Source organism: Barbus barbus, assembly GCF_936440315.1.
Source record: "Barbus barbus genome assembly, chromosome: 17".
Classification (NCBI taxonomy): domain Eukaryota; kingdom Metazoa; phylum Chordata; class Actinopteri; order Cypriniformes; family Cyprinidae; genus Barbus; species Barbus barbus.
Window position 1 is genome coordinate 10,184,988 of NC_136745.1, and position 24,738 is coordinate 10,209,725.

Consider the following 24,738-nt stretch of genomic DNA (forward strand, 5'->3'; position numbering starts at 1 on the left):
GGAAAGTCATAGAAATGCTTTTGTGGATTTTTCAATTGGTATTGGGAGAAAGAACACCAAAAATATATGTTTGTAGTCATTTCACCAACATAGACGTTTACTAAACTATGACGATTTCCACTTCTGAGAACCCTAAAAATGTGAAAAGTGTCCTGGAGACATTGCAAATATGGCCGTAGAGTGAGCTTCTATTTAATTTCTAAGGAAAATGGCGTGAATTTATCGTATGAGAGATTCCTTACGACAAAAAAAATGTTTTGTCTTTTACTCAGTTTCCACTTGAACCTTCCTCTGAAGCTTTTTAAATATTAAAAGCTTGATCTCTCAAAATAATAATATGTTCTGGTCTTGTGTATGTTCTGGTCTCCATGTCACTTGGGGTCCTTCAGTTTTCCACTCAACATTGATACCTGTAGGTCTGTCAAGGAGACCACACACTGCACTTCATATTGATCGAACATCTATTCAATTCTGCTTAAGTGCATCTGGTTTCTCCGTGTCTTCTACTCAATACAAGAGGCCGATAATACAGCGGGACATTAAATGTTCTTCTGTTCTTAGAAGAAAACATATGGAGTATGCTTTGATCATAAGAATCAGACCCCATTCTGGTTGTAATGATAGAGAACCAAGAGCTCTTCATTTCTGTAAAGTCACACTCCGCCTCTGAGTCACAAGTAACAAATGACATTTCCTGTTTTCGCAAGAAACCTTCTGTAAATTCTGCTCTGGTTTCATTGAGATAAATGTGAAAAGGCCAGTAAATGTGACATGACATTTGAAAGCAGATCATCTTGTGATAAACATTGTAAATAAACATTGTAACAATGTAAGTCTGCTGAGGAAATGTCTAGTGAAAATTTCAGCCTGATTCTAATATCTGTTTTAATTTTGCACATAACTTTGGATTGTGACTAAAGTAGGTGAATCTTTTCCCAAAGGATTGTTATATGGCAATGACAGATGCTGAGCTTTATCCAAATTTAGACAACTGTTCAGCATAATTATGATTATCTGTAATTCACAAACCAACAGTAATTTAGTTTGGAGAGCACTTCTAATGACTGTATGCACAGAATAGCACCAAACAGTTTCCCATGTCATATTTTTTTCAAAGACAGAAGGCAAACCACCTCATTTAATTGCAACATCACTAAAACAATTATTGATTGGCTTGACCTTTGCCCTTTTGTTAATCAAATTCATATGAAGAGGCTTGTCAAACAACACAGCCAAGCAACCTTTTCACCTGTAATTGTCTGTCAATTCTGCTATTGATCAAGATGTCCACAGGCTTGTGTAATCAGTTTTCCTTGTGTGTTGATCCATTAACTCAAAAGACGTCTAAAAGACAAAAATAACAACACAATGAACAATAATACGAAAATCAATACCCAATAACATAACTTGAAGTTTATACAACAGTTCAAAAAACAAGTTAACATTAAGAGACTTACATTTAATATTAAGAGACTTAAGTTTTTTTGCCCCATTTCGCCAACAAAAAATAAATAATTATTCCAACCAGCCACAGCACTGCTTTACGTCTCTGAGCGACATAACAATGTTTCTTTCCTGAATGAATCAACCATTTAAATGATTCGGTTCAATCGCAATGACTTAGTTATTAGCAGTGACTTGCTGCCACCTACTGGCGATTTAAATTTCACATTTAAAGTAGCTTTTAATTTTTAAAATAATTTCAAATATCAGTATTCAATGTTTTATGTTTAAAATATCAAAACATTATACAACTGCATATTAAAGCACCCCATGTCCCTCTGAGCTGCATTAAACAGTGTATAAATGCATCTAAATGCCACTTCAGATGCAACTTCTGCAAAGATTAATTTTTATGATACTGGTTTCATTTGTTTGGTAACAGCCTAAATGTCTTATTATTCTAATTGACTGATTAAATGTAACAATTTGACACAAAAGATGCACACTTTTAGAAAAAAATGGCTTTATTAAAGGTAAAATTACCCATAAAAGGTCAAAATCAATTTAAACTTATATGAAAAGATTAATTTCTATCACTGATGTGAACTGACCACACAGAATATGAAGGATATCAAAAACTGCAGCTGTCCACGGGAGTCAGATATCAGCACAATAACACACTCAGCAAAATATCTAATGTCTAATTATCGTTGTCGAAAAATCCCAGAAAATATCGAGATATCTTCTTCTCTTTTTTCTCACTATAGCACACCCCATAGTGTGTACACGCACACACACACACGCTGATCCAGATGCTGGAGTCGGAGCATCACCTGCAGTGAGCAGCGCTGGAGTCCCGGAGCAGCTCTCACAGTCGCTGTCTGGATGTCCATGAAAGGCAGAGGATCCAAATACCAGAAAAGAGCGTCGTTTTCTGAGGATGAAGATGAGCAGTGCTGGAAAGAGGAGAACGGCGGTGTGGACGCACATCACCTGAAATCCGTCAAGACGGTCAGGGATTCGTCGGGATATTACCGGTGAGTGTTCATACTTGTACTCTACAAACTCACACTAATGTCTTGGATTTCAGTGATAAAGTAGTGAAATGAAACATAACGCGAAAAAGGGAAAAATAAATCATTTTATTTATATGAAAAGTATAATACATAATATTTCTGTACATTTCTTTAAGCTTAAAATATCACGTTTCATAGTCATCTCTTCTCTTTCTTTCTTTCTTTTTTTATTAAAATACATTAAAAAAAAAAAAATTCCGGTTGAAACAGTCCTGTTGAGCCTGTCTCTGCAAACATCTGTCATTTATAACTTGATGCAAAAAAAAAAAAAAAAAATGACACTGAAATGCTAGACTGAAATGATTTTTTTCTAATATAAGCTATGATATGAACCTCGAATCAACACCTAGTGGAAGGTAATTTCCACACTGAAGATTAATGCATGCGTGTTGGTTTACTGCATTTGTCTCCATAAGTGAGCTAATGTCTGTCAGAGAAAGCCTTTCAAAATATCAAAGTAAAATAGGCATCAAGTCTTTATTGTGTACGAATTATATATATATATATATATATATATATATATAGCCTATATATATATATATATATATATATATGTATATATATATATATATATATGTAGCGCCTTTGATATTATTTTTATCTAAACCACTAGATGGCACAAAAACGTGGCGTACGACTTCCAAAACATTCGCTTTTCAGTATGCAGGTGTATATTTGTCTGATCCTTGACGCGATCGCGCGCAGCAGCGCAAAGTTGATTCTGTGCTTACTTGATCTAATATTTTATGTTTTTTAAAATGTTGTCGATTTAAGTAGCAAATTAGAATCGCTAAAATGAATGCATATATTTTGAGACAAAGATCTTCTTAACAATTTTCAGTTTTGCTTAAGATAATTAAAGCAACAGTTTTTAAATAACGAAAGAATCTGTAAAAGTATGATTTTGGGGTAAAAAGCGCCCTGCTGTTCGGGCTAAAAGGCACAGTAATTAACATGATAATTAATTAATGGCTGACATTTCCATTTGTTGACAAGACATGGTTAGATTCAGATGGTAAATATTGTTACTTTGGGTGTCCATATTAGAGAGAATCACCATGTTTAGAATGAAACCATCATATTTAAAAACATGTTATTAATCATATCATATAATCAAATATAATTTGTTGTTACTACTGTAAATATATATTAAATTATTATTGGATCCCCTTCAGTGCTTTCAGAATCTTTACTTATTACAATAATTTTGTTTCTGTATTTTAAAATATATATTTCGTATTAACATATTTTAATGACAGTATATTTATTGAATTTTTCAAAATAAGCAGAAAATAGTACAAACTTTGTGATTGTTTTATTAACTTGACATATATATATATATATATATATATATATATATATGTATGTATTGGCTGAAGTTTTTGTATCAATATCATGTGCCTTTAACCCCATGTGTGGGGTAAAAGCCCCCTCCCCCCTGCCACCTCATACATTTATAACATTTTTACACAAAATAAACAACTTGAAATGATTTATTTTCACACAAAATCTGTTGCTCCATTAATGTTCAATACAAACGTATATATATTTTCTGCAATTATACATTTTAGGCGCAGTAAATAGCACATTTTGTTTGCTATATTGTGTGCCTTTCGCCCCATTGTACCCTAATGTGTAATAAAACAAAGGAAGATCCAGGTAACAATATTTCCAATGTGCATCATTTCCAGTTCTGCAGCAAAAAGGTATGGGCAGCTTACATGTTTTGGAAGGCACTATGAATGCTGAAAGGTATATAAAGGTTTTAGTGCAACATATGCTCCCCTCCAGATGACGTCTATTTCAGGGAAGGCCTTGTGTATTTCAGCAGGACAATGTAAAACCACATACTGTAGCTATTACGACAGCATGGCTTCATAGTAGAAGAGTCCGGGAGCTGAATTGGCCTGCCTGGAGTCCAGATCTTTCACCTATAGAGATCATTTAGTGCATCATTAAACGAAAAATACGTCAAAGATGACCACAAACTCTTCAGCAGCTGGAAACCTATATCAGACAAGAATGGGACCAAATTCCAACACCAAAACTCCGGAAACTCATAACTTCGATGCCCAGACATCTTCAAACTGTTTTGAAAAGAAGAGGAGATGCTAAACCAAACATGCCTCCGTCCCAACTATTTTGAGACCTGTAGCAGGCATAAAATTTGAAATTAGCTCATTTTGTGCATAAAATTGAAACATTTCTCTATTTAAATAGTCGTTATGTTATCTATGTTCTATTGTGAATAAAATATTGGCTCATGTGATTTGAAATTCTTTTAGTTTTCATTTTGTTCAAGTTTAAAAAACGTCCCAACATTTCCTAAATTTGGGTTATACATCAAGTTGAACACAAGCTATGGATGTAAGTTATACATATATTATTTGTATAATTTTTAGTTATTAAAATAAGTTATATTGGGATTTTTTCACATATTTGTTCATGCATCAGGCAAAAATCACAGTCTGATCAATAACAAAGGTATAACACATGGTTTAAGGTACTGTTCATGTCTGTAGCACAAATGTTGCAAATTAAGTACATGGGTGAAAATATAGAAAAATGCAGCCACTAGTGAAGTACGATGCCTGTGAATTCACATCTTGATTTATAACCTCAATGCTGACATTTGCTTTTCAGAATATACATGATAATTAATTCAGAACTGGAAATGGTCTTCCAATACATCACTGAGTCAAAATGTCCATTTGTGTGACTGATGCATCTCATTAGTGGTGGATGTGCTGTGCACATGCTGTCCAGACTCTGAAATACCCACAGCTGTTTACGTTTCAAAGACAGCATGTTCTTTCTGAATAAATAGAGCAGTGCCCAGCATAATGACAGATAGTCTTCCTCTCTCTTGTTTATGCATGTCTATAGGAAGCATTGCTGTGCAATGATGAACATGTGCACGTCACAAGCACGTTTTAACATTTTAAGCATGTTTGAATCCACTTTTGCACCTGATTAACAAGGATCTGCATAATTTATGCCAAGCGATCCATTTTTCACGATAATGGAGAGGGTGTTTTAATGAGAGGAATAGAAATAGCTTCAGCTCACATTTTCTGCTTCCGCATCCATATTTTCTCTGAATGTGTTTTGACTCAACAAGGAATTTCTGATCACTTTGGTCAAATTAATTTTTTTTACCACGGCTAACTTTTTACACTCGCATTATCATAAAGAATAGCTAAACATTCGTATGAGCTCTGCTTTGAAATTAATAGCTGTGATTGAACGAAAATCCGCGATACAGTTCATTCTATATAATATAAGTATAGTATATAGAGAATGATATATCAAGCATTATATTTGACCATTTCAACTGACACTTTATTTGAGAATTTTTGAGAACACCGAACATTTCCCTGAAGTTCTGTAAACCCTCCATAAAGAAATAACTAATTTCATAAATATCTGGCCAACCAAATACAAACCTTAAAAAGTGCATGTTCTGGGAACATTCAAGGAATCATAAACTAACATTCTCAGAATGTCCTTGGAACCCAAAAATTGGTAGCTGGATTATGTTTTAAAAAAAACTTTATTATATTAATGCTGAAATTTGTTTTGTTAACAATATGAATTTCTTTACAAAACTAAGGGCCTTTGGGGAGACCTCCAGTAGCGAACTGATGTATTTTTGTAAGAAAACATATCCATATTTAAAACATTATAAACACTTTTCTGTCACTTCCGCTAACTTTTGTACATGGAAGCCGTTCCGGCAAATGACGTAGGATGTATGTCGCCCATTCGCCGGTGATTAATCACAAATGCGAAAGCATGGGGGAGAGAACAAAACAAAATGCCAGTCACAAATTAGAAGCACAAACGAGGATTCAATAAGGTCAGGCACAAAATAACCATCTTTTGGCATTAAAAGGCTACTGTCAGGATTTACTAAAGACGCGCAGTGAAGAATTAGTACTGAAAAGGCATGGACAATGCCTTTTCAGTACTAATTGTTCACTGCGCGTCTTTAGTAAATCCTGACAGTAGCCTTTTAATGCCAAAAGACGGTTTGTGCTGGCGCAAGTTAGTGGAACTCGTAAAAAAAAAAAAAATCAAGTGAGTTTGAATCTCATGGAATACTGGTGAAATATATATGTTGAGGATAATTGAGGATAAAAGCATCTGCCAAATCAATAAAATGTAAAGTAAATCTTATAAATCCTGTAAAATCTCGTAAAAGCTCACATTTTTGGTTACTACATATGCAGTAGCAAGTTTAAACTTATTATTTCATACCTTCAAGATTCAAGTCATGTTCTGTGTTTGCTAATCGAGGGGTCTAAGTGGAGGACGAGCTCTTTGCGTTTATTGAATTGGCATGGTAGAAGTGTCTGCATGGAGAGTTTCGAGTTGAATGCTTCCCCTCCTTTTTGGCCTCTGGTGACGTGGGTGTCTGAAGCTCCAGGGACCTGAGCGGTGTGAAATGAATTTCCCCACTCAAGTAAATCCTACAGTAGAGACCGGGTCCATCTTGCATCAGACTATAAATTCAGCCTTTAAATTAAAAAAACTCATTCTGTGTTAATTTACTCACACCCTACTTAATCACCAGGTAATGCATGTAGTAAATAAGGTTTGTGCTGAAGTCCTTTGATGTCTTGAATGAGTTTTATAAGAGTACATAATAATACAATTTAATTTGCCCATGAGTTTTCATTTCTGATTCTATTTTCATGTTTATGACTTTTGCTGACACTGTGTTTTTCATTAAGGATTATATTGTATTAAATCAGATAAGTCTGTTGGGGTGTACGGTGTCAGTCAAAGGTTTGTTTAATTTAATACAGCATGAATATGGCTCAGTAAACAGTGTTGGTGGATTTTAATAAAAGGGTTAGTTCACCCAAAAAGGAAAATTCTTTGATTAATTACTCACCCTCATGTCGTTCCAAACCTGTAAGATCTTAGTTCATCTTTGGAACACAAATCAAGATATTTATTGATAAGATAAATGTGTAAAATGTCCTAATATGTGTAAACTATCCTTTTTAAATTCATATTTCTGTATAAAATCTTGAATGTGTTAAATATATTAACATTTTTCAGCAATGCTTAGCTCTCAAGTATTTGACCAAAAATTGCTTTCTGTGAGTGCAGTCTCAATAAAATTATTATTTAAAAAAAATATACTGTATATCAGTAATCACGAATGAGTGTGAAAAAGTCATGGAAAATCAGGAAAATCATTGGTCAGAACATGTGAAAATCCTCTCAGAATAAGTTTTCCAATTAGGACAAAGTTCCAGTGCCAAATTCTCAACCAATTCCCCAAAATGTTTTGATGTTTTGTATATGCTACTTTGTATTGCAGAGTGTATAGAGAGGAATATATAGAGGAAACTTTCATATAAGGATCTTTTGAATGAGTGCCAATCCCATGATGTCTGAAGATGTCAGGAGTTTGTAAACTAGCTACAAGGCCCAATATTATCAAAATGATTAAAAGTATTACCCATCCAAATGAGGGAAATGAACTCTATTCAAGCTCACTGACTGTTGCTATTGTATGTTCTCTTCACCTCAAGTGCTCGCTAAACATCAGTCAGCTCGATTTGAGCACAGACATCACTCCAATACACTCACCTGTTGTCTGATTGTGGCATCTGTTGAGTTTCATTAAAAAGCTATTAAAAGCCAGAGGGCGATCTCACCTTCAGCAGGACCATCCTGCCCGAATCCCCTTCTGCTTTCCATCCCGGTGGGATCATGTCCCTGCTGATACACCACTAGTCAGCTCTCAGTGAGGAAGTCAACTTGTTGGCTGTTTGTCAAAGGCGTGATATATAATCAAGCAGCCAAGTGCAGAGAAAGTCACTTCCACTTGGATGAGCTTAACTAATGTTTACAACATAAAAATAGCCTACTTCTTTTTAAATTGCAGGAAATCTTCGGATAGTTTCCCCCATCGCAGGATGACCCTACAGCGAGAAAAGGGCCGACGACAGGCGATTCGCGGACCGGCGTTCATGTTCAACGCCCGTGGCAGCATCCTCACGGCAGAGGAAGAGCGCTTTCTGGATGCGGCGGAGTACGGTAACATCCCGGTGGTCCGGAAGATGCTGGAAGAATCACCCACGCTCAACGTGAACTGCATGGATTACATGGGACATAACGGGCTACAGCTAGCCGTCGGAAACGAACACCTGGAGGTCACCGAGCTGCTCCTACGGCGAGACAACCTGGCCCGTGTTGGGGATGCGCTCCTGCTGGCGATTTCTAAAGGTTACGTGCGTATCGTGGAGGCCCTGCTGGGACATCCGTCCTTTGTGGGCGGCGAACGACTCACCCGCAGCCCCTGCGAGCTGCAAGACGACGACTTCTACTCATACGACGAGGACGGGACGCGCTACTCGCCCGATATCACGCCTATCATCCTGGCCGCCCACTGCCAGAAATACGAGGTCGTGCACATGCTGCTGATGAAGGGCGCCAGGATCGAGCGGCCACATGACTACTTTTGCAAATGCGCCGACTGCACAGAAAAGCAAAGGAAGGACTCGTTCAGTCACTCGCGCTCCAGGATAAATGCGTACCGCGGACTGGCCAGTCCGGCGTATCTCTCTCTGTCCAGTGAAGACCCGGTACTGACCGCGCTGGAGCTGAGCAATGAGCTCACCAAACTCGCCAACATCGAAAAAGAGTTTAAGGTAGGATGGCGGCCACTGTGGGACTGGATTAACATTTTGTTTTTGCTTTAATGACTTTTTATTTGTTTTGCATGTTTTAATTTGATTTGCATAATCGTTTTTCTTTATTGGCCGCGTACACACTTCAGAGTTATGGAAGTCACAATCACTTTTAAATATGAGTGATTTAATCTACTAAATTAGCTATTACACTGCATATAGAAATAATAGGCAAGGACTACATACAGGAACTGTGATATCAAATTCATGAACTCTTATAAGTGGTTTTGATGAATCAGTCAAATAAGATTCACAAAATGATCTCAAACTCACTTTTGAGACTGGACAAGTTTTGTCATTTATTTTAACAGATTGCACTAGTTTATTACATCTTTAAAGTGACACGGTAACAAACACGGCGTGAACCGCGATGTCCGATTTGTGAACAAATTAGTTGGTTTTAATCAGTAAAAAAAGATTCACAAACTGATCTCGAACTCTCTTGTGAGACTGAACTGTAATTGTATTTTTATGTTTGTGCCATGTTTTTTAATTTAAACGTGTTTGTGAATGTTTTGATACTACAGAAGACTTATTTTCCTTTAAACAATTTTTGGTCATGTACACACTGCAATGTTTTGGGAGTCACAACCACTTTTAAATATAAGAGCAAATACATTTTTATTAGTGCACTGCTTATAAAAATAATACAGGAGTCACTTCAGATTCACACTGCTATAAATAATTATTTTGTGTAATTTATCATTTTATCAGGTTGCATTAGTTGATCACATCTTTAAGTGACACAGCACCGAACATGAACAGTGATATCTGCTTTGTGAACAAATGACTCTTATGAGTTGGTTTTGATGAATCAGTAAAAATATTCACAAAATGTTTGCGATTTAAATCAGATTCAATAAGTGAATCATTCAAAGCTGTTACTGAGAACACAGCTGACTCCCTCACTGAACTGAGTCATTTTATTTTGTCTGATTAGAAATGAACCTGCAGTGTGAATGCGGCCTGTTGCGATCTAAATTTTGTTGTATGTCAAACTTTAAATTTCCTTCTCCATCCCAGACTTTCACAGAATCAGAGTTCATCTTATGTTTGCCTCACTTATCTTGACATTTATCTCCATTTTAACAACATTTTAACTTCTGTTGCGTGTGTGTGTGTCTGTGTGCTGCTGCCGTCAACAGGATAAAAAGAACCGTAATAAAGAGACATCGCTGCACAATGGCGTCTTTCTGGTAAATATGTTTGACTACATCATTTTCACGAACTCAGACTAACAGTAACTAATTGTCATGCTTGCTGATTCAGTTCTTATGTCAAGGCTGGCCTGTCTGTTTGTCTGTCTGGACAATCAAATCGCTGAATCGCTATCAGTTCTTGCAGCAGCAGCAGAACCGTGAGACATGTTCAATATAGCGCAGAGCCAAAGATTCAATTCAGATAAACTGAGCTCTCTCTTCAACTCTGTACCAGTACAAGAGATTTTCTTTTAGAATGAATCATTTGTTGTATTTTATTAAGCTGCAGAACTCATGCATTCAAAGTTCACTGGTGCACAAAAAACCACTGATATGATATACGTAATGATGCATAAATGTGTGAATCTCACAAAACCTGTCATATTTCAAACAAAATTAAAAAGAATATTAAGAAATGTTGTATAAACATAAACATTTTTTGCATTGTGATATTCATAAATCTATATAAAAAACGTTAATGGTCCTAAAATCAGACTCCATTTTCTATATAAAAATGTTTTATATTTTTTTATGTTTAGAGTGAAATATGACCTGGACATGTTTCTGCGAGATTCACCTAAATATTACTTTTGTTCTTGGTGTAGCCTATACTTTTGCATTCTGTCTTATTAAGCAAATGAATGTCACATTGTCACACGCAACTATTGTACACCCATCATGCATGTGATAAAAGCCGTCATAACGTTTGGTGTCTGGTTCTCATGTAACATATGGTCGGTAATATTGCTTTTCTCATGCTAATAAGAGGTTTGTTGTCATCCTGGTGGTGTGAGAAGGTATATTATTCTCCCACAGAGAATAATAAAGCACACAGCATGTAATGTTTTAAACAGAACCTCAGCAGCAGTGCATGCTGGGAGATCACACTGATATGATGTCTACCTGATGTCTATCAAGTGAACCCTGTAGAGGACAGCACACTGTTTGATTATGCTTATTCACTGTCAATAATGTTTTTAAATGAAGCAAAGAATCATTTGGCATCATGAGGTTACAAGTGAAGTATTGACTTTTCCTCATGGTAAAAGATTTATGGTGCTACGGTTTAATAATTCAGTCATGAAGAAGTCAAAGAGTCAGTCAAAGAATCACCCAGGATGATTCACATAAACAGTGCAACTCTCATGAAACAGCTATTCAAGTCAAGTGAATCAATAACCAGGATCTTCTTCTAGAGTTCTGGAAAACACAGTTCATTGCTATTGGAAAAAGTTAAGAGTTAAGACTCCATAACTTTTTTGTTTTTATTTTTCGCTTGTAAAAACTGTTGGTATGCTTTTCTTGAATAATTTTTCCTAAATGAGCTTTTGAGTGTGTAATAACTTTTTTAATTACTGCATTAAAGTCAACATGAAATTATATTCACAACCCATTTTACCTAACACTGGTTATTTAAAGAGAAAAATATAGGGTGGAATTGATTTATATAGTGAAAATTGGTTGTTGCATCTCACAGCTTCCCCTCTTGAAACACTGATTGTGACCATTGTTTGAACAGCCTTGATGATTTTTTATGTTTTTAGCTAAAACGGAAATTAATTTCTGAGATTGTAATTTCATTTTTGTGTGAGTGAAATAATATGCACAAGTAAGTCATTTACATCGAGCCCAGTGTTATGGAGGTAATAGGATGAGTTTTCATTTCATGTTGACTTTATCTTACCATTTTCTGTTGTTTTATGCTGTGATGCATTTTCTGTCTTCCACCGTCGTATGCCCCCTAATGCTGATTGGCTACATGTTTGTTGTTGTGTCAGTTTGAGTAACTTCCAAGCAGTGTTTTTGAAAAATTGTTTATTGTACATTTAAGGCATTTTAACTTCAAACTGTTACCTCTGGCCAAAATATGGCCAGTTCATAATCCATAATCCATAATGACACTTCCTCCAGTGAAAAAAGCCCATCTCCTGTTGTCCTCTCATATCAAAATCCACAAAAATATTTGTTCAGAAATGTTTTGGTTTTAGCTTATATACTCTGCCTTATCTGTGCATATTTCTCTCCTGAGAAAGTAATATTATGGATAGAGGACTCAATTTAAGTTAAAAACATCTTGACCATGGATTTGTTACATACAATACACGCATAACTTTTCACTTAACAAGACAGTAATTGATAGACTGGAGTCCTGTGGATTACTGTGATGTCTTAATCAGTGGTTTGGACTCTCATTCTGACGGCACCCATTCAATTCAGAAGTGATGAGATGTTAAATTTCTCCAAATCTGTTCCCATGAAGAAACAATTTGATCTACACCTTGGATGAACTGATGAGTAAAAAAAAATCTGCATGTGTGATCTGCATGAACGTGTACCCACAAAAAAATCACCAAACCACTAGTTGAACACACTGATACTTCAGTGTGATGAAAATATTGAAATTAATGAAGAGGAAAGATCCTGCAGCATTTGACACATGTAGATCCAGATACTTGATTTGATAGATTGTTATCTAATAAAATGACATAATACATTTTTAAATGTCCAAATATTTTTGGGGTCACAATATGTTTTGCTGCTCACTGCCTGAAAGTGTTTGTTCAGTAATGGCAATAAAGTTTTGATATCAATCAGGAGAGCAGTCAGTGACCTGAAAGTCTTAAGTTACTGTTCAAGGACAAATGCGTTTTCTAGGAACAGAACAGAACGTTGCTTTAGCCAACACCAAAGATAATTGCAGTGTTTCCATAAATATCACAGTCATTACAATCACAAACTCCCCTTTGAAAAATTGGCAAATCTTGGCAGAATCTCCTAGACAAACTACATCAGAAGATTTTATTCATTCCTAGAGAACTATTAGGGCTGAGTAGTGTTGTGTTTGGAGTCTGATGGATTCTGACAAATACTCCATCTCCTGCTGATGCCCTTGAGTCAGATGTTGCAGTGGTTGTTCAAGCTTGACAACCTTTTCACCTGAAAGACCCCTGTGGACTGTGAGCTCAGTGTTTAAACAAACCTTCTCTGCTCTTTCTCGCCTTCTCTACAGAATGACTACAGGAAGCTGTCTATGCAGTGTAAAGACTTTGTGGTTGGCGTTTTGGATCTGTGCAGGGACACGGAGGAGGTGGAGGCCATCTTAAACGGAGATATTTCCGCTGAACTCGAGGAAGGCCAGCATCATCGCTCCCTGCTCAGCCGAGTCAAACTGGCCATTAAATATGAGGTTAAGAAGGCAAGTGTCTATCCAATGATGCCAATACAGAGATTACACTGCACTTTTAAAGATGTTTAGATGTTTTTTTACAACTAAAAAAAAATAAATACAAATTATATTGTATCTACACTACAAGTCAAAAGTTTGGAATAATTAAGATATTTTTATGTTTTTTTAAAAAAAGTACTCACCAAGGCATTTACTTAATCAATAATACAGTAACTACAGTAAATATTATTAGAATTTTCAATTGGAAAAAATAAATCAATACTTTATTCAGCCATTAGATTGATTAAATGTGATAGTAAAGCCATACATAATGTTACAAAACAATTTCAAATTAATGGTAAATATATACTATTTCAAATAAATGCTGTTCTTTTAAACTTTCTATTCATCAAGTAATCTTGAAAAATAATTTACACAAAAAACATGAAGCAGCAAGAAGTGTTTGACATAACTATAAGGACTATTACTAATAATTAAGTACCAATAATATTGAATAATTAATTAGAGGCAAATCAGCATATTAGAATGATTTCTGAAGGATCATGTGTCACTGAAGACTGGAGTAATAATGCTGAAAATTCAGCTTTTTCATCACAGGAATAAATAAAAAATATATTCAAATAGAACATTTTTTGAATAGAAATTATATATTGTTTAAAATTGTATTGAAATTTCACATTATATAAGTCCTAAATTCCAAACTTTTGACCAGTATTTTTAGTTCTTTTTGTATTCTGCTGCAGTATTCAAAGTTCATCAGTGCATAAAAAAGTGTGTTTTAGATCATTTATTTTACAGGAAAACAAGAAAACAATACTGATTATCAATATGCTTTCAGACAGAAATGGGCGTGAATAATTAATGGTGTATTTATTTTGCTGCAGGATGTGCATTCAAAGTTAACTGATGCATAGAAAAACGCTCAAAGCAAATATAATGACACATAAATCGATGAATCTCATGCTTTCAACAACACAGCTTACTTCTCATACTGACCAGGATTGATGAGGATTGGTGTTTGTTAAAACTGCTTTGGTTTACATTGTCTGAGATATTTGGGTGAAGGATGTCTTGGATTTTAACTGAGAAAATAATGACAAAAAGCAGAGAGAAGAAGTAGATAAAGAGGGCTGCAATTAATCACATGTATTTTATTGTGAAAGTGTAAATAATCCTCAGTACTGACTTGGTTTTGTTTAATCACCGGACACACACGTCATCCGCTTTTCTCAAAACCACAAACACACTGTCAGGGACGCAATCCGATGAAGCGTTAATCAGGCTAACAGCTCCAGCGCCGTGCAGCCTTAACGCAGCCACCCTGACATAAAGTGTAATTTAAAGATGAGATTTGAAGAGCCCTAAACGCTCCCAGGAGGATGTGGAGTGTGAGGCTCTGGGTTGTGTTAGGAAATGAGTTTAGAGAACAACCGTCTGCATTACGATGATTAATTCGAAGGCCGCTCAGTGTTTTTTCATGCCTGAGAAGTGCAGCCTGTTAGATTAAAAGTCATGCAGTGGGCGATGGTTTACTTTTCAGCAATGGCTGGTTGTATTGTCACTTCAAACAAGAAATAATTGTTTGGTTCAAGTGTATTGCAGTCATTACATTCTTAAAAGGTTTTGAAGAATAGAAAACAAGTGGTTAACTATTAGAATAGAAAAGAATAGAAAAGAATCTCTATATAAGAATAGAAAACAAGTGGTCATGATGCTGAATTCAAAAGAATATACTGCTACATTACTCTTAATGTTTTTGCCACATCTTTAAATGGCAGAAATTGTATTTTATATTGTGAATTCAGCCTGAAACTAGCTAATTATTCAATAAGAGACTAATATGACAGACATATTAGGTGACTAATCACACAAGCACATCTACAATTAAATTTAATCAAAGCGGTAGGCAGTAGGCCTGTAGCAGTTATTACATAAGGGCCTGATTGTGATTATTTGCAATAACTATGAGCATTTTGCACTTTGCACATTTTGGCTCTTTTTATTCTCTTTTTTTTTTTTCTTTCTGCCGTCCTGGGTTATAAAAACAACAGTGTGAATCAAAAAGATTAATATTTCAAAATGTATTATATTTGTTTATAAAACCCTAAATAGAAAACATGCATTTTATTTTTCATAAATCATGTTGTTGTTTTTTGTGCATTTCAAGTAATATTAATCAAACAAAAAAATATATTTTTAATCTTTGTAATCTCCTCAGCTGATAATGTAAAGCTTTGTTGTTGTGATCATAGACTGTATGGTTGTGATTACATGCAATACAGGGAGCTTTTCCCCTCACCACTGTAACGCGCTGCTTTTGCAAGGTTCCCTGAAAAAGTTTTGGCTTTTATTTTCCTTTTATTCCCCGAAGAAGATATCAGGGGTTCCTCAAGGTCGTCGAAATCATCCATCCTCGATCACTTTTTGTCAGCTTTGACAAAACTCCCCTTAGTTAGCTAGCGCGTCTTTTCGAAGTGACCTGAATACAGCGCGCTGATTCGCTAAAATGGACTTATCGGCTTCTATTCAAAAACAACAAGGGAGCATGCCTTCAAAGTGGACAATACAGGCAAAACGTTTTTGACAAAACGTTTCTAGGGTCCAGATTGCATTATATGTGGAGAGTAATACATGGTAGGCAGTTCATTTTTTTTAAAGGTGGCATTTATCGGCTTTTGCTTTTTGCAAATGAACTCTTATATATATATATACACATACATATATACTGTATATACACAAAACAGTTCTTTCTGGTCATCAAATCTGATTGGCTGATAGGCGTGTGATATTCAAAGCAGGAACAAAGAAAGCAACACAGGAACAGAAAGTAATACTGACGCAACTAAAGACAAAATTAACAAAGTGTATATATTGTGAGGCTAATGAGTCAATGATAAACAGCTGGCAGCAATGAACCAATAATGAGTGCAAAGGGTTATGGGAAACGCAGTCCAGAACACACAAACAATGACTCTAATGCTGCATTCCAGGCAGGTTTTTGAGCCCGTAAGTCACGACTTCAAACCACGACTCATGACTTTGTAGCGTTCCAGGCAAGTCACGCCAAACTGTCTGAGCGCAAGGAATTGTGGTAGCTAGATGTAAACAAACCAACATGGCGGACCGTATGAGGCTTATGCTCCTTTACAATAATTTCTATCGCCAAAGGTGCTGAACTGCTTATTTGAGGGAAACGGAGGAGGAAAAACATCACATAAGGCAAGAGATGCTGTTATACCTTTTGTAACACAGTTCGTAGGTCGGGAAGAAGGAGGCGGGAACCGGCAAACATTCAAGAATTTAATAATCAAAATAAACAAACGTAAAAGTACAGCGGCAGCCCCTCACGGACGACTGCCGCACACAAAACACAAACTAAAATCCAGGCCTGGTCCTCTCTCGTCTTCCACTGTCGTCACTCCTCCTTTTATCCTTCCGGAGCTCCTCCGTGGGACTCGAGACCGTTGAGTGGCGCAGGTGTCGCTCATTATCATTCACTCCACCGGACTCGTTCCGCTCCCACGGCTCTCGGCCCCGCCCCACTCACTACTACACCTTTTATTTTACGTTATTTGTATATTTGGAAATGCATCCGTAGGGGCTGCCATTGTTGTTTCGCGGGCTATGTGACGTCAGAGCACGGAACTGGGAGTACATCGATCTAGTACGAGTTCACGGGTGGGAAGTCACGGGTTTGACTGCTGTTCCAGTACACTTTCACGGGTAGAAGGTTGGAAAAACACAGGTTACGGGTTACCTGGAAGGCAGCATAAGAGAGTGCTGTCTGGTGGCTAAGCTGGGCACTCCAACAACTGACTGTGACACTATCTCTCTCTCATAATACTTGACTCTTACAGTAATCCAATAAGTTTTCAATGGAGCAACTCAACGTTCCTTCGTTACTAGTTCTTAAGTGACATTATTGAATTAGTAACGGAGGCATGGGCTCATCTGTTAAACTGTCAACTTGAGATTTGTCGTTTCTTATGTATTTACACAATGTTCAAATAACGATATATATATATATATATATATATATATATATATATATATATATATATATATATTTTTTTTTTTTTTTTTTTTTTTTTTTTTGGTAGATTGTTTTAAGAAACATTTGTGTAACCTTTAATGTTCTAATCGCGACAAGAAAACTGGACATGTCAATGTTTTAGAAACATTTTTGAAGACATAATAAATACTGTAATATATATGCATGTGAAAAATCTAGACAGTAATTGTTGCTGAGATTGTGTAGTGGAAAAATAGTTTTTTGTCTAAATAAGGACAGAAATGAAGCGATATACTGGACAAAATGATAGAGACAGAAGCTGTTCCTCAAGAATGTAATGGGCCTCTCTGGCAGTGGATTTTTTTGTTGGGGGTGCTAAGGGGAGGCTTAACTGTTCAGAGGGGGTGCTAAAAAAAACTAATTAAATTGAGTGAAAGTAATGAACGCCTAAACTTTAGCTATCAGTTTTTTATATACAGCAGCTTCAAAAAAAGGTGTATTTTACTTTTTTCTCTGTGGTATAGTATAATATACTAATGTCAGCTGCCAATTATGACACTTACAAAGTAGTATAATTTATGAACAAATATAGAAAAGAGAGAAAGTTGGGATTTTTTCTATTTTCAATTCAATAAAAACAAACAAAAAAATTGTACAATTCATAAAACTATTCCCACACGGGCACACATTGCGGGTGATAACCTCCCCGTGCTGATTTGCATGGTATCATGTGTCGATGATTGCCAGAGATAAGCATCAAAATTTGGCAATAGGCTATTAAGAGGATTTAGCATTTCCAATTAATGTAGGCCTGTTACATTCTTCTTATTATTAGGCCTATTATAATTATAATTTCATAGCCAGTGGCGGCGCTAGGGCGGGGCTTGACAGGGCTATAGCCCCATCAGAAACTTGCTTAGCCCCAGCACAGTGTCACTCTCATTAACATTGAAAAATAAACATTAAAACATTTAAGAGCCTCCAAAACATTTACATTAAAAACCTAAAAAAAAGTGCCTAATATGTGGCCTATAAACAACTGATATGGGGGAGGGGTCAAGCAACTCAAGCAAGCAATGCGCAAACTGTGCGCAAGAGTTATGCCGAATCTACTATCTAAAGTAGACAAATCTACTTTAACATGTACTGATAATGGTATATACAGTGGGGCAAGTAAGTATTTGATACACTGCCGATTTTTCAAGTTTTCCCACTTACAAAGAATGGAGAGATCTGTAATTTTCATCGTAAGTAAACCTCAACTGTGAAAGACAGAATATAAAAAAAAAAAATCCAGAAAATCACATTGTATGATTTTTAAATAATTAACTTCCTACAATTAAATAATTAACTTGATACAATAGAAAAATAGAACTTAATATTTGGTACAGAAACCTTTGTTTACAATTACAGAGGTCAGATGTTTCCTGTAGTTCTTGACCAGGTTTGCACACACTGCAGCAGGGATTTTGGCCCACTCCTCCAGCATTTTAAATGGGGGGGCCAGTCTGGGGCACTGCCTTAAAAGAGGGTGGCCGGGGGGAGGGGTTGGATACACGATGTTAATAGGCCTATATTATATAGGCTATTAATTGCACAGTGTGAGATTCATTGGTCCTCACAGAACTTGAGATCGCGATGAACAAAGAGTGACAGCTTTATTGGTTATGAGCACTCTTTGCGAGCTTTCTAAGCAATCCATTTAAAATGTAGAACTTTGTTTTTTGCCCACACACACGTTGCAAAGTTTTGGGAATGACATCTGCATATTTATGCGGGATTCGCTCTCGAAGTAGCAGCATATTGATAGCAATAGAAGGGACAAAATATGTGAAAATGTGCATTAAGAGAGCACCCCCACTTATTTCAGAAGCAGCCTTTGTGATTATTTCTGGAGCCTGGTTGATGTGCTTCTATAACTATATACAAAAACAACAAAATACAAATGTACTACATAAAATAATTTAATAAATGCATATTTACAATTTAGGCACTTAACTAAAATAAGTATTAATAAAATTAATAACTAGAGAAGGCTAACTATATTCAGCTTGCTTCCATTTAGTGAGAAAAGCCTACTCTTCACTTGAATTAGAAAAAAAAAGCTTTTCTGGTCTTCAGTGATGCGAGGATAACGTTTGAGCATACACACAATATCTGAGTGAGACCCGAGCCAATTCATAAGAGAACAATGTAGATTTAAAAGCACACGTCCAGTTTTGTGCAAGTGAAGGAAATCCGCTTGCGAGTGGAGAGATTCGTGCTCGCGCATTACATGATTGTGTAACATTATGCGCTCTCAACATTTGTCATTTAGATCACGCTAAAATGCCTAAAATTAATAAAGAAGAGAAGAAAGCGGCCCTAGGCAGCTGCCTACACATGCCAAGATACGCCAGATGCAGTTAGAAACTAAAAACAAGCCTATCGCAAGACATCTGGTAGGGGGGGCACCTGGGGTACCACGTAGACACGCACCTGCATACAGGTCTTCTCCAGATCTTTCAGGTTTTGGGGCTGTCGCTGGGCAACACCCTCCATAGATTTTCTATTGGGTTCAGGTCTGGAGACTGGCTAGGCCACTCCAGGACCTTGAAATGCTTCTTACGGAGCCACTCCTTAGTTGCCCTTGCTGTGTGCTTGGGGTCATTGTCATGCTGGAAGACCCAGCCACGACCCATCTTCAATGCTCTTACTGAGGGAAGGAGGTTGTTGCCCAAAATATCACGATACATGGCCCCATCCATCCTCCCCTTAATACGGTGCAGTCGTCCTGTCCCCTTTGCAGAAAAGCACGATGTTTCCACCCCCATGCTTCATGGTTGGGATGGTGTTCTTGGGATTGTACTCATCCTTCTTGCTCAAAACACGGCGAGTGGAGTTTATACCAAAAAGTTATATTTTGGTCTCATCTGACCAAATGACCTTCTCCCATGCCTCCTCTGGATCATCCAGATGGACTTTTGCAAACTTCAGACGGGCCTGGATATGTGCTGGCTTGAGCATGGGGACGTTGCGTGCGCTGCAGGATTTTAATCCATGACGGTGTAGTGTGTTACTAATGGTAACCGTTGAGACTGTGGTCCCAGCTCTCTTCAGGTCATTGACCAGGTCTTCCCGTGTAGTTCTAGGCTGATCCCTCACCTTTCTCAGGATCTTTGAGACTCACGAGGCGAGATCTTGCATGGAGCCCCAGTCCGAGGGAGATTGAATATGCCTTTTTTTAAGCTGCTGTATAAAAAACTGATAGATAAACTTTAGCCGTTCATTACCTTCTCTCAATATAATTATATTTTTAGCACCCCCTTTGAACTGTTAACAACCCCTCTCACCCCCCAACCCCCCCCCCCCCCCCCCCCCCCCCCAACAAAAAAATCCTGGAGCCGCCACTGTTCATAGCGCCTCACCGCATGATGCGCTGTAAGGATAATAAAATAGGCTAGCTTACTCCTCGTTGAAAATGTTTTATTTTTTTTTAAACAGGTCTATTAAGTCATACAATGGATATGTGCCGAGGCTAAGCAAGTTTAAGATGGTGCTATAGCCCCGTCAAGCCCCGCCCTAGCACCGCCAGTGCTCTCTGGTGCAATGAGTTGTGATTGCATTGTGAGTTAGTTTGAGTCACTAGCAGAAATATTTAAACCTGTGCACCCTGATCAGATTGGAGCTTTGCCAGGCTGTTGAGCAAGGTGCCATTTTTGTGTGAGTGCAACCTGAGACGAAGACAACACCTCAGGAACCTTTTCAAGGGTCTGTCACCGCCATTTGGATTCCCTCCAAGTAGCATTTACTTATCAGCAGAAACACCAAACCCCAACGGATGCTCTAAACAAAACCAATGGATCTCACGCACACCAGGAGACAGTGAATAATCTCAGACCATCTACCAAAATCAAAACCATGCTACATAACCTTGCTGTGACATTATTCAGGAAACAGCAGCAGCAGTTAAACCAACTGGGCTGATAAAATGTTTAAAGTAATAGGAGTGAAAATGTATTTAGAGTTTTACATAAATATTAATTAAATACTAATAATTGTATGTAATATTTTAATTTATATTAAAACATATCGTAAATATATATTTTAATTTAATAAATATATTTCATATTTAGTTTGTTTGAATATTACCTTTAATATAGATATTTTTAAGATAAAATTTTTTTTAAGATAATAAAAGATATTTAGTTCAAGATTTGTTCTACAAACAAGGCCTGAAAATAGGAGTGAAAATTTCAGAAACTAGATTTTTACAAAAATATTAATTAAAATGTATTATTTCATTAGACATATTTTATATTTTTATTTTAATAAAAAATAAATATTAAAAACAATATTATTTAATTTATTTATTATTTGAATTGTTTATTTTTTACATAATGTTTGAAAATTACATATATATGCATTTGAATATTATATTTAATAATATTTTTACAAATATTCTTAAGTTTAAATATGGTTGCTAGAGTGTTTTGGTTGGTTGTTAGGGTTGTTTGGGTGGTTGCTAGGGTATTGTAAGGTGGTTGCTGGTGTGTCATGTTTGGTTGCAAGATAGCTGCTAATTAAAAGTGTCTAATTTATCTCTATTCAAATATTTGTTATAATACTATTTACAAATATTAAATATATTTAGATTTCATATTTGATTCATATAAGTATGGTTACTAGGGTGTTTTGGATGGTTGAAGTCTAGTTAGGAGTGATCCCTCCTGTAAGTACTGCTGTGAGTTTAATATTCATTCACCTATTAGATTTATTATTCCTTCTTACTTTCATAAATCTTCTTGAATGTGTCGTGCAGCTGTGGCAGGGCAGTCCAAACTCAGACATTCAGACTTTAGTGAGCATCAGTTTTCTCTGAAGCAGAGTGACGGAGATGTGTTTGATGCTGATAGTTGTGTTGTAATGAGCAGGTTTGTCCCTGCAGACCGGTTGCAGAGGATCAGATGGTGTTCGCTGTGGCTCTAGGGCAGCTCACTACTGATGACAGGAGTGAAAGGGCCGCCCCAGGCTGCAGAAACTGCACTTATGATGATCATGGGGACAACAGGCACAGTTTAGTGAATTACAATCATCTTTGATGCTTCTCTGGGGATTTAAACTATTTAGAGTGCCGCTGTCTGATTGGATAGGAAGCAATACACCTGCTAGAACAAATTATTGTATAGTTAAATAATAAGCTGACATGTTCATGGATTCTTCAAGTTTTTTATATCCTAATATAACATTCTGAAATTATATTATAATATAAAAAATGCAGTCATATTATATTATAATATTTTATATATTATTATTATATTATATTAATATATGCTTTTATTAACATAATATTAATTATAATATGTATTATGTTTAATATGCTATTTAATATTGTTTCCTATATACAATTTCTATATAATATAATATATTCATATTATAATATGATATAATAATAACATTTAAATAATTTATTGATAATTTATTAATATGAACTTTCTATATGATCTATATTCATCTAATTTGAATATTATATGTTGTACTATATATATACATTGTAGTGTTACAGTTTTGTAAGTGTACAGATAATACTTGAACATAGTATATTAAATATGATAAATATGGGTTAAATGAAATCAAAAGCACTAAAACTGGTTGTCCCTGTTCTAAGATATTTCATTCTCTCTTCTCAGTAATCTAATTGTGGTTTGTTATTCATAGCTGTTCTCTCATCATCAGTTCACATTCTTTCATATAATTATGTGGATGTATTTTCAAGTAATTTATTCTGAGCCTCGTAATTTATGGCAGGAAGGGGTTTATAGGACAGGCGTGAAATTAACACCTGTTATTCTCTCAGGACTCAAATTGATTAACCTACTACCTTAATAGAGAACGACAGGCACACGGGAGGTGGTGTGTGTGTGTGTGTGTGTGTGTGTGTGAGTGTGTGTGTGTGTGTGTGTGTGTGTGTGTGTGTGTGTGTGTGTGTGTGTGTGTGTGTGTGTGTGTGTGTGTGTGTGTGTGTGTGTGTGTGTGTGTGAGAGAGAGTTGGACACGTGTTGAATATTCTGACACCGGTGTGGAATGGAGAGGAACTTCTCATTAACACTCTTACAGGTAAAAAGTTTCTTTAACAAATCAGAGCCATTTCAGCTGTTTTACTGCCTTCAATTCTCTCTTCAAAGATATTCCCATGTCAGCAAACCTGAACGAGCAAAATTATCAAGTGTTAACGTTTTACAAAAAAAAAAGTAATTGCTTCAGCAAGATGTCATTTACTGATATAATGTGACTTATGTAAAAGAAAGTTGAAAATAATTATTTAAGAGCCTCCAAAACATTTACAATAATAATAAGTAGTGTTATAACATTATAGTTTATATACAAATTCTGAATATTTTTTTATTTTAGTATTTTCAATTTAAATTTGTCAAAGTTTTCATAATTTAGTTGTTGTTGTTGTTTTTTTAAAGTTTTTTTTTTTACATGTCTATAGTTTTTATAAATTTTTACTTAAGTTTTAGTACATCTAGTTAAAGTAATTAGAAAAATAATAAGAAATGTTTTCTTGGCAATTAGCTAGCTGAAATAAAATAATAAGTTTTATTATTATTATTATTGCAAAAATCAACTAAAGTGTTTAGTTGAACAGTGATTCAAATGAAAAATGTTTTCTTAAAAATAATAATTAAAAAAAAAATAATAATTTGATATAATTTCAAATCAAATGGTCTTGGATTTTGTTAATCATCTAAGACCATTTGATTTGAAGTTATATGTATTTTTTTTATTTGGCCGAATAAAATTATATATGCACAGCTACTTTTGAATGGTCATCAGTGGTGAAGGATCTGCTGAATTATTGAGAGCAGGACTGGACCGCTGAACTGCTTTCACAGTCTCTCTTTATTGTCCTTCCTGTCCAGTTCATTTGTCAATGATTCCACATAACATAATAATGAGCAGAACCCGTTTCTGCACCATTCAGCCCATATGAGTTATGTGTGCGCTGTGGTTTGTTGCTATGGAGACGTCTTGAGCAAACTTTGCAAGATGCCATCCTCGCACGCAAAGTTATATATTTAAACAAAGTCATACCAGACATTATTTATAGTGTTAAACAGCGATTTTT

General features: G+C 35.9%; 1 protein-coding gene across 1 annotated transcript in view; it reads left to right on the forward strand.

Annotated features, from left to right (window-relative positions):
- The first annotated feature begins 2,259 nt into the window (after positions 1 to 2,259).
- The window catches only part of LOC306883212 (short transient receptor potential channel 3-like), a 46,339-nt gene continuing 23,860 nt past the window's right edge, over positions 2,260 to 24,738 (forward strand). Inside the window, exons 1-4 of the mRNA XM_079438330.1 lie at positions 2,260 to 2,480; positions 8,425 to 9,190; positions 10,375 to 10,425; positions 13,439 to 13,624. Of these exons, the coding sequence (XP_079294456.1) occupies positions 2,329 to 2,480; positions 8,425 to 9,190; positions 10,375 to 10,425; positions 13,439 to 13,624 (1,155 nt within the window). The 5' untranslated portion in view covers positions 2,260 to 2,328. The remainder of the gene's footprint in view (positions 2,481 to 8,424; positions 9,191 to 10,374; positions 10,426 to 13,438; positions 13,625 to 24,738) is intronic.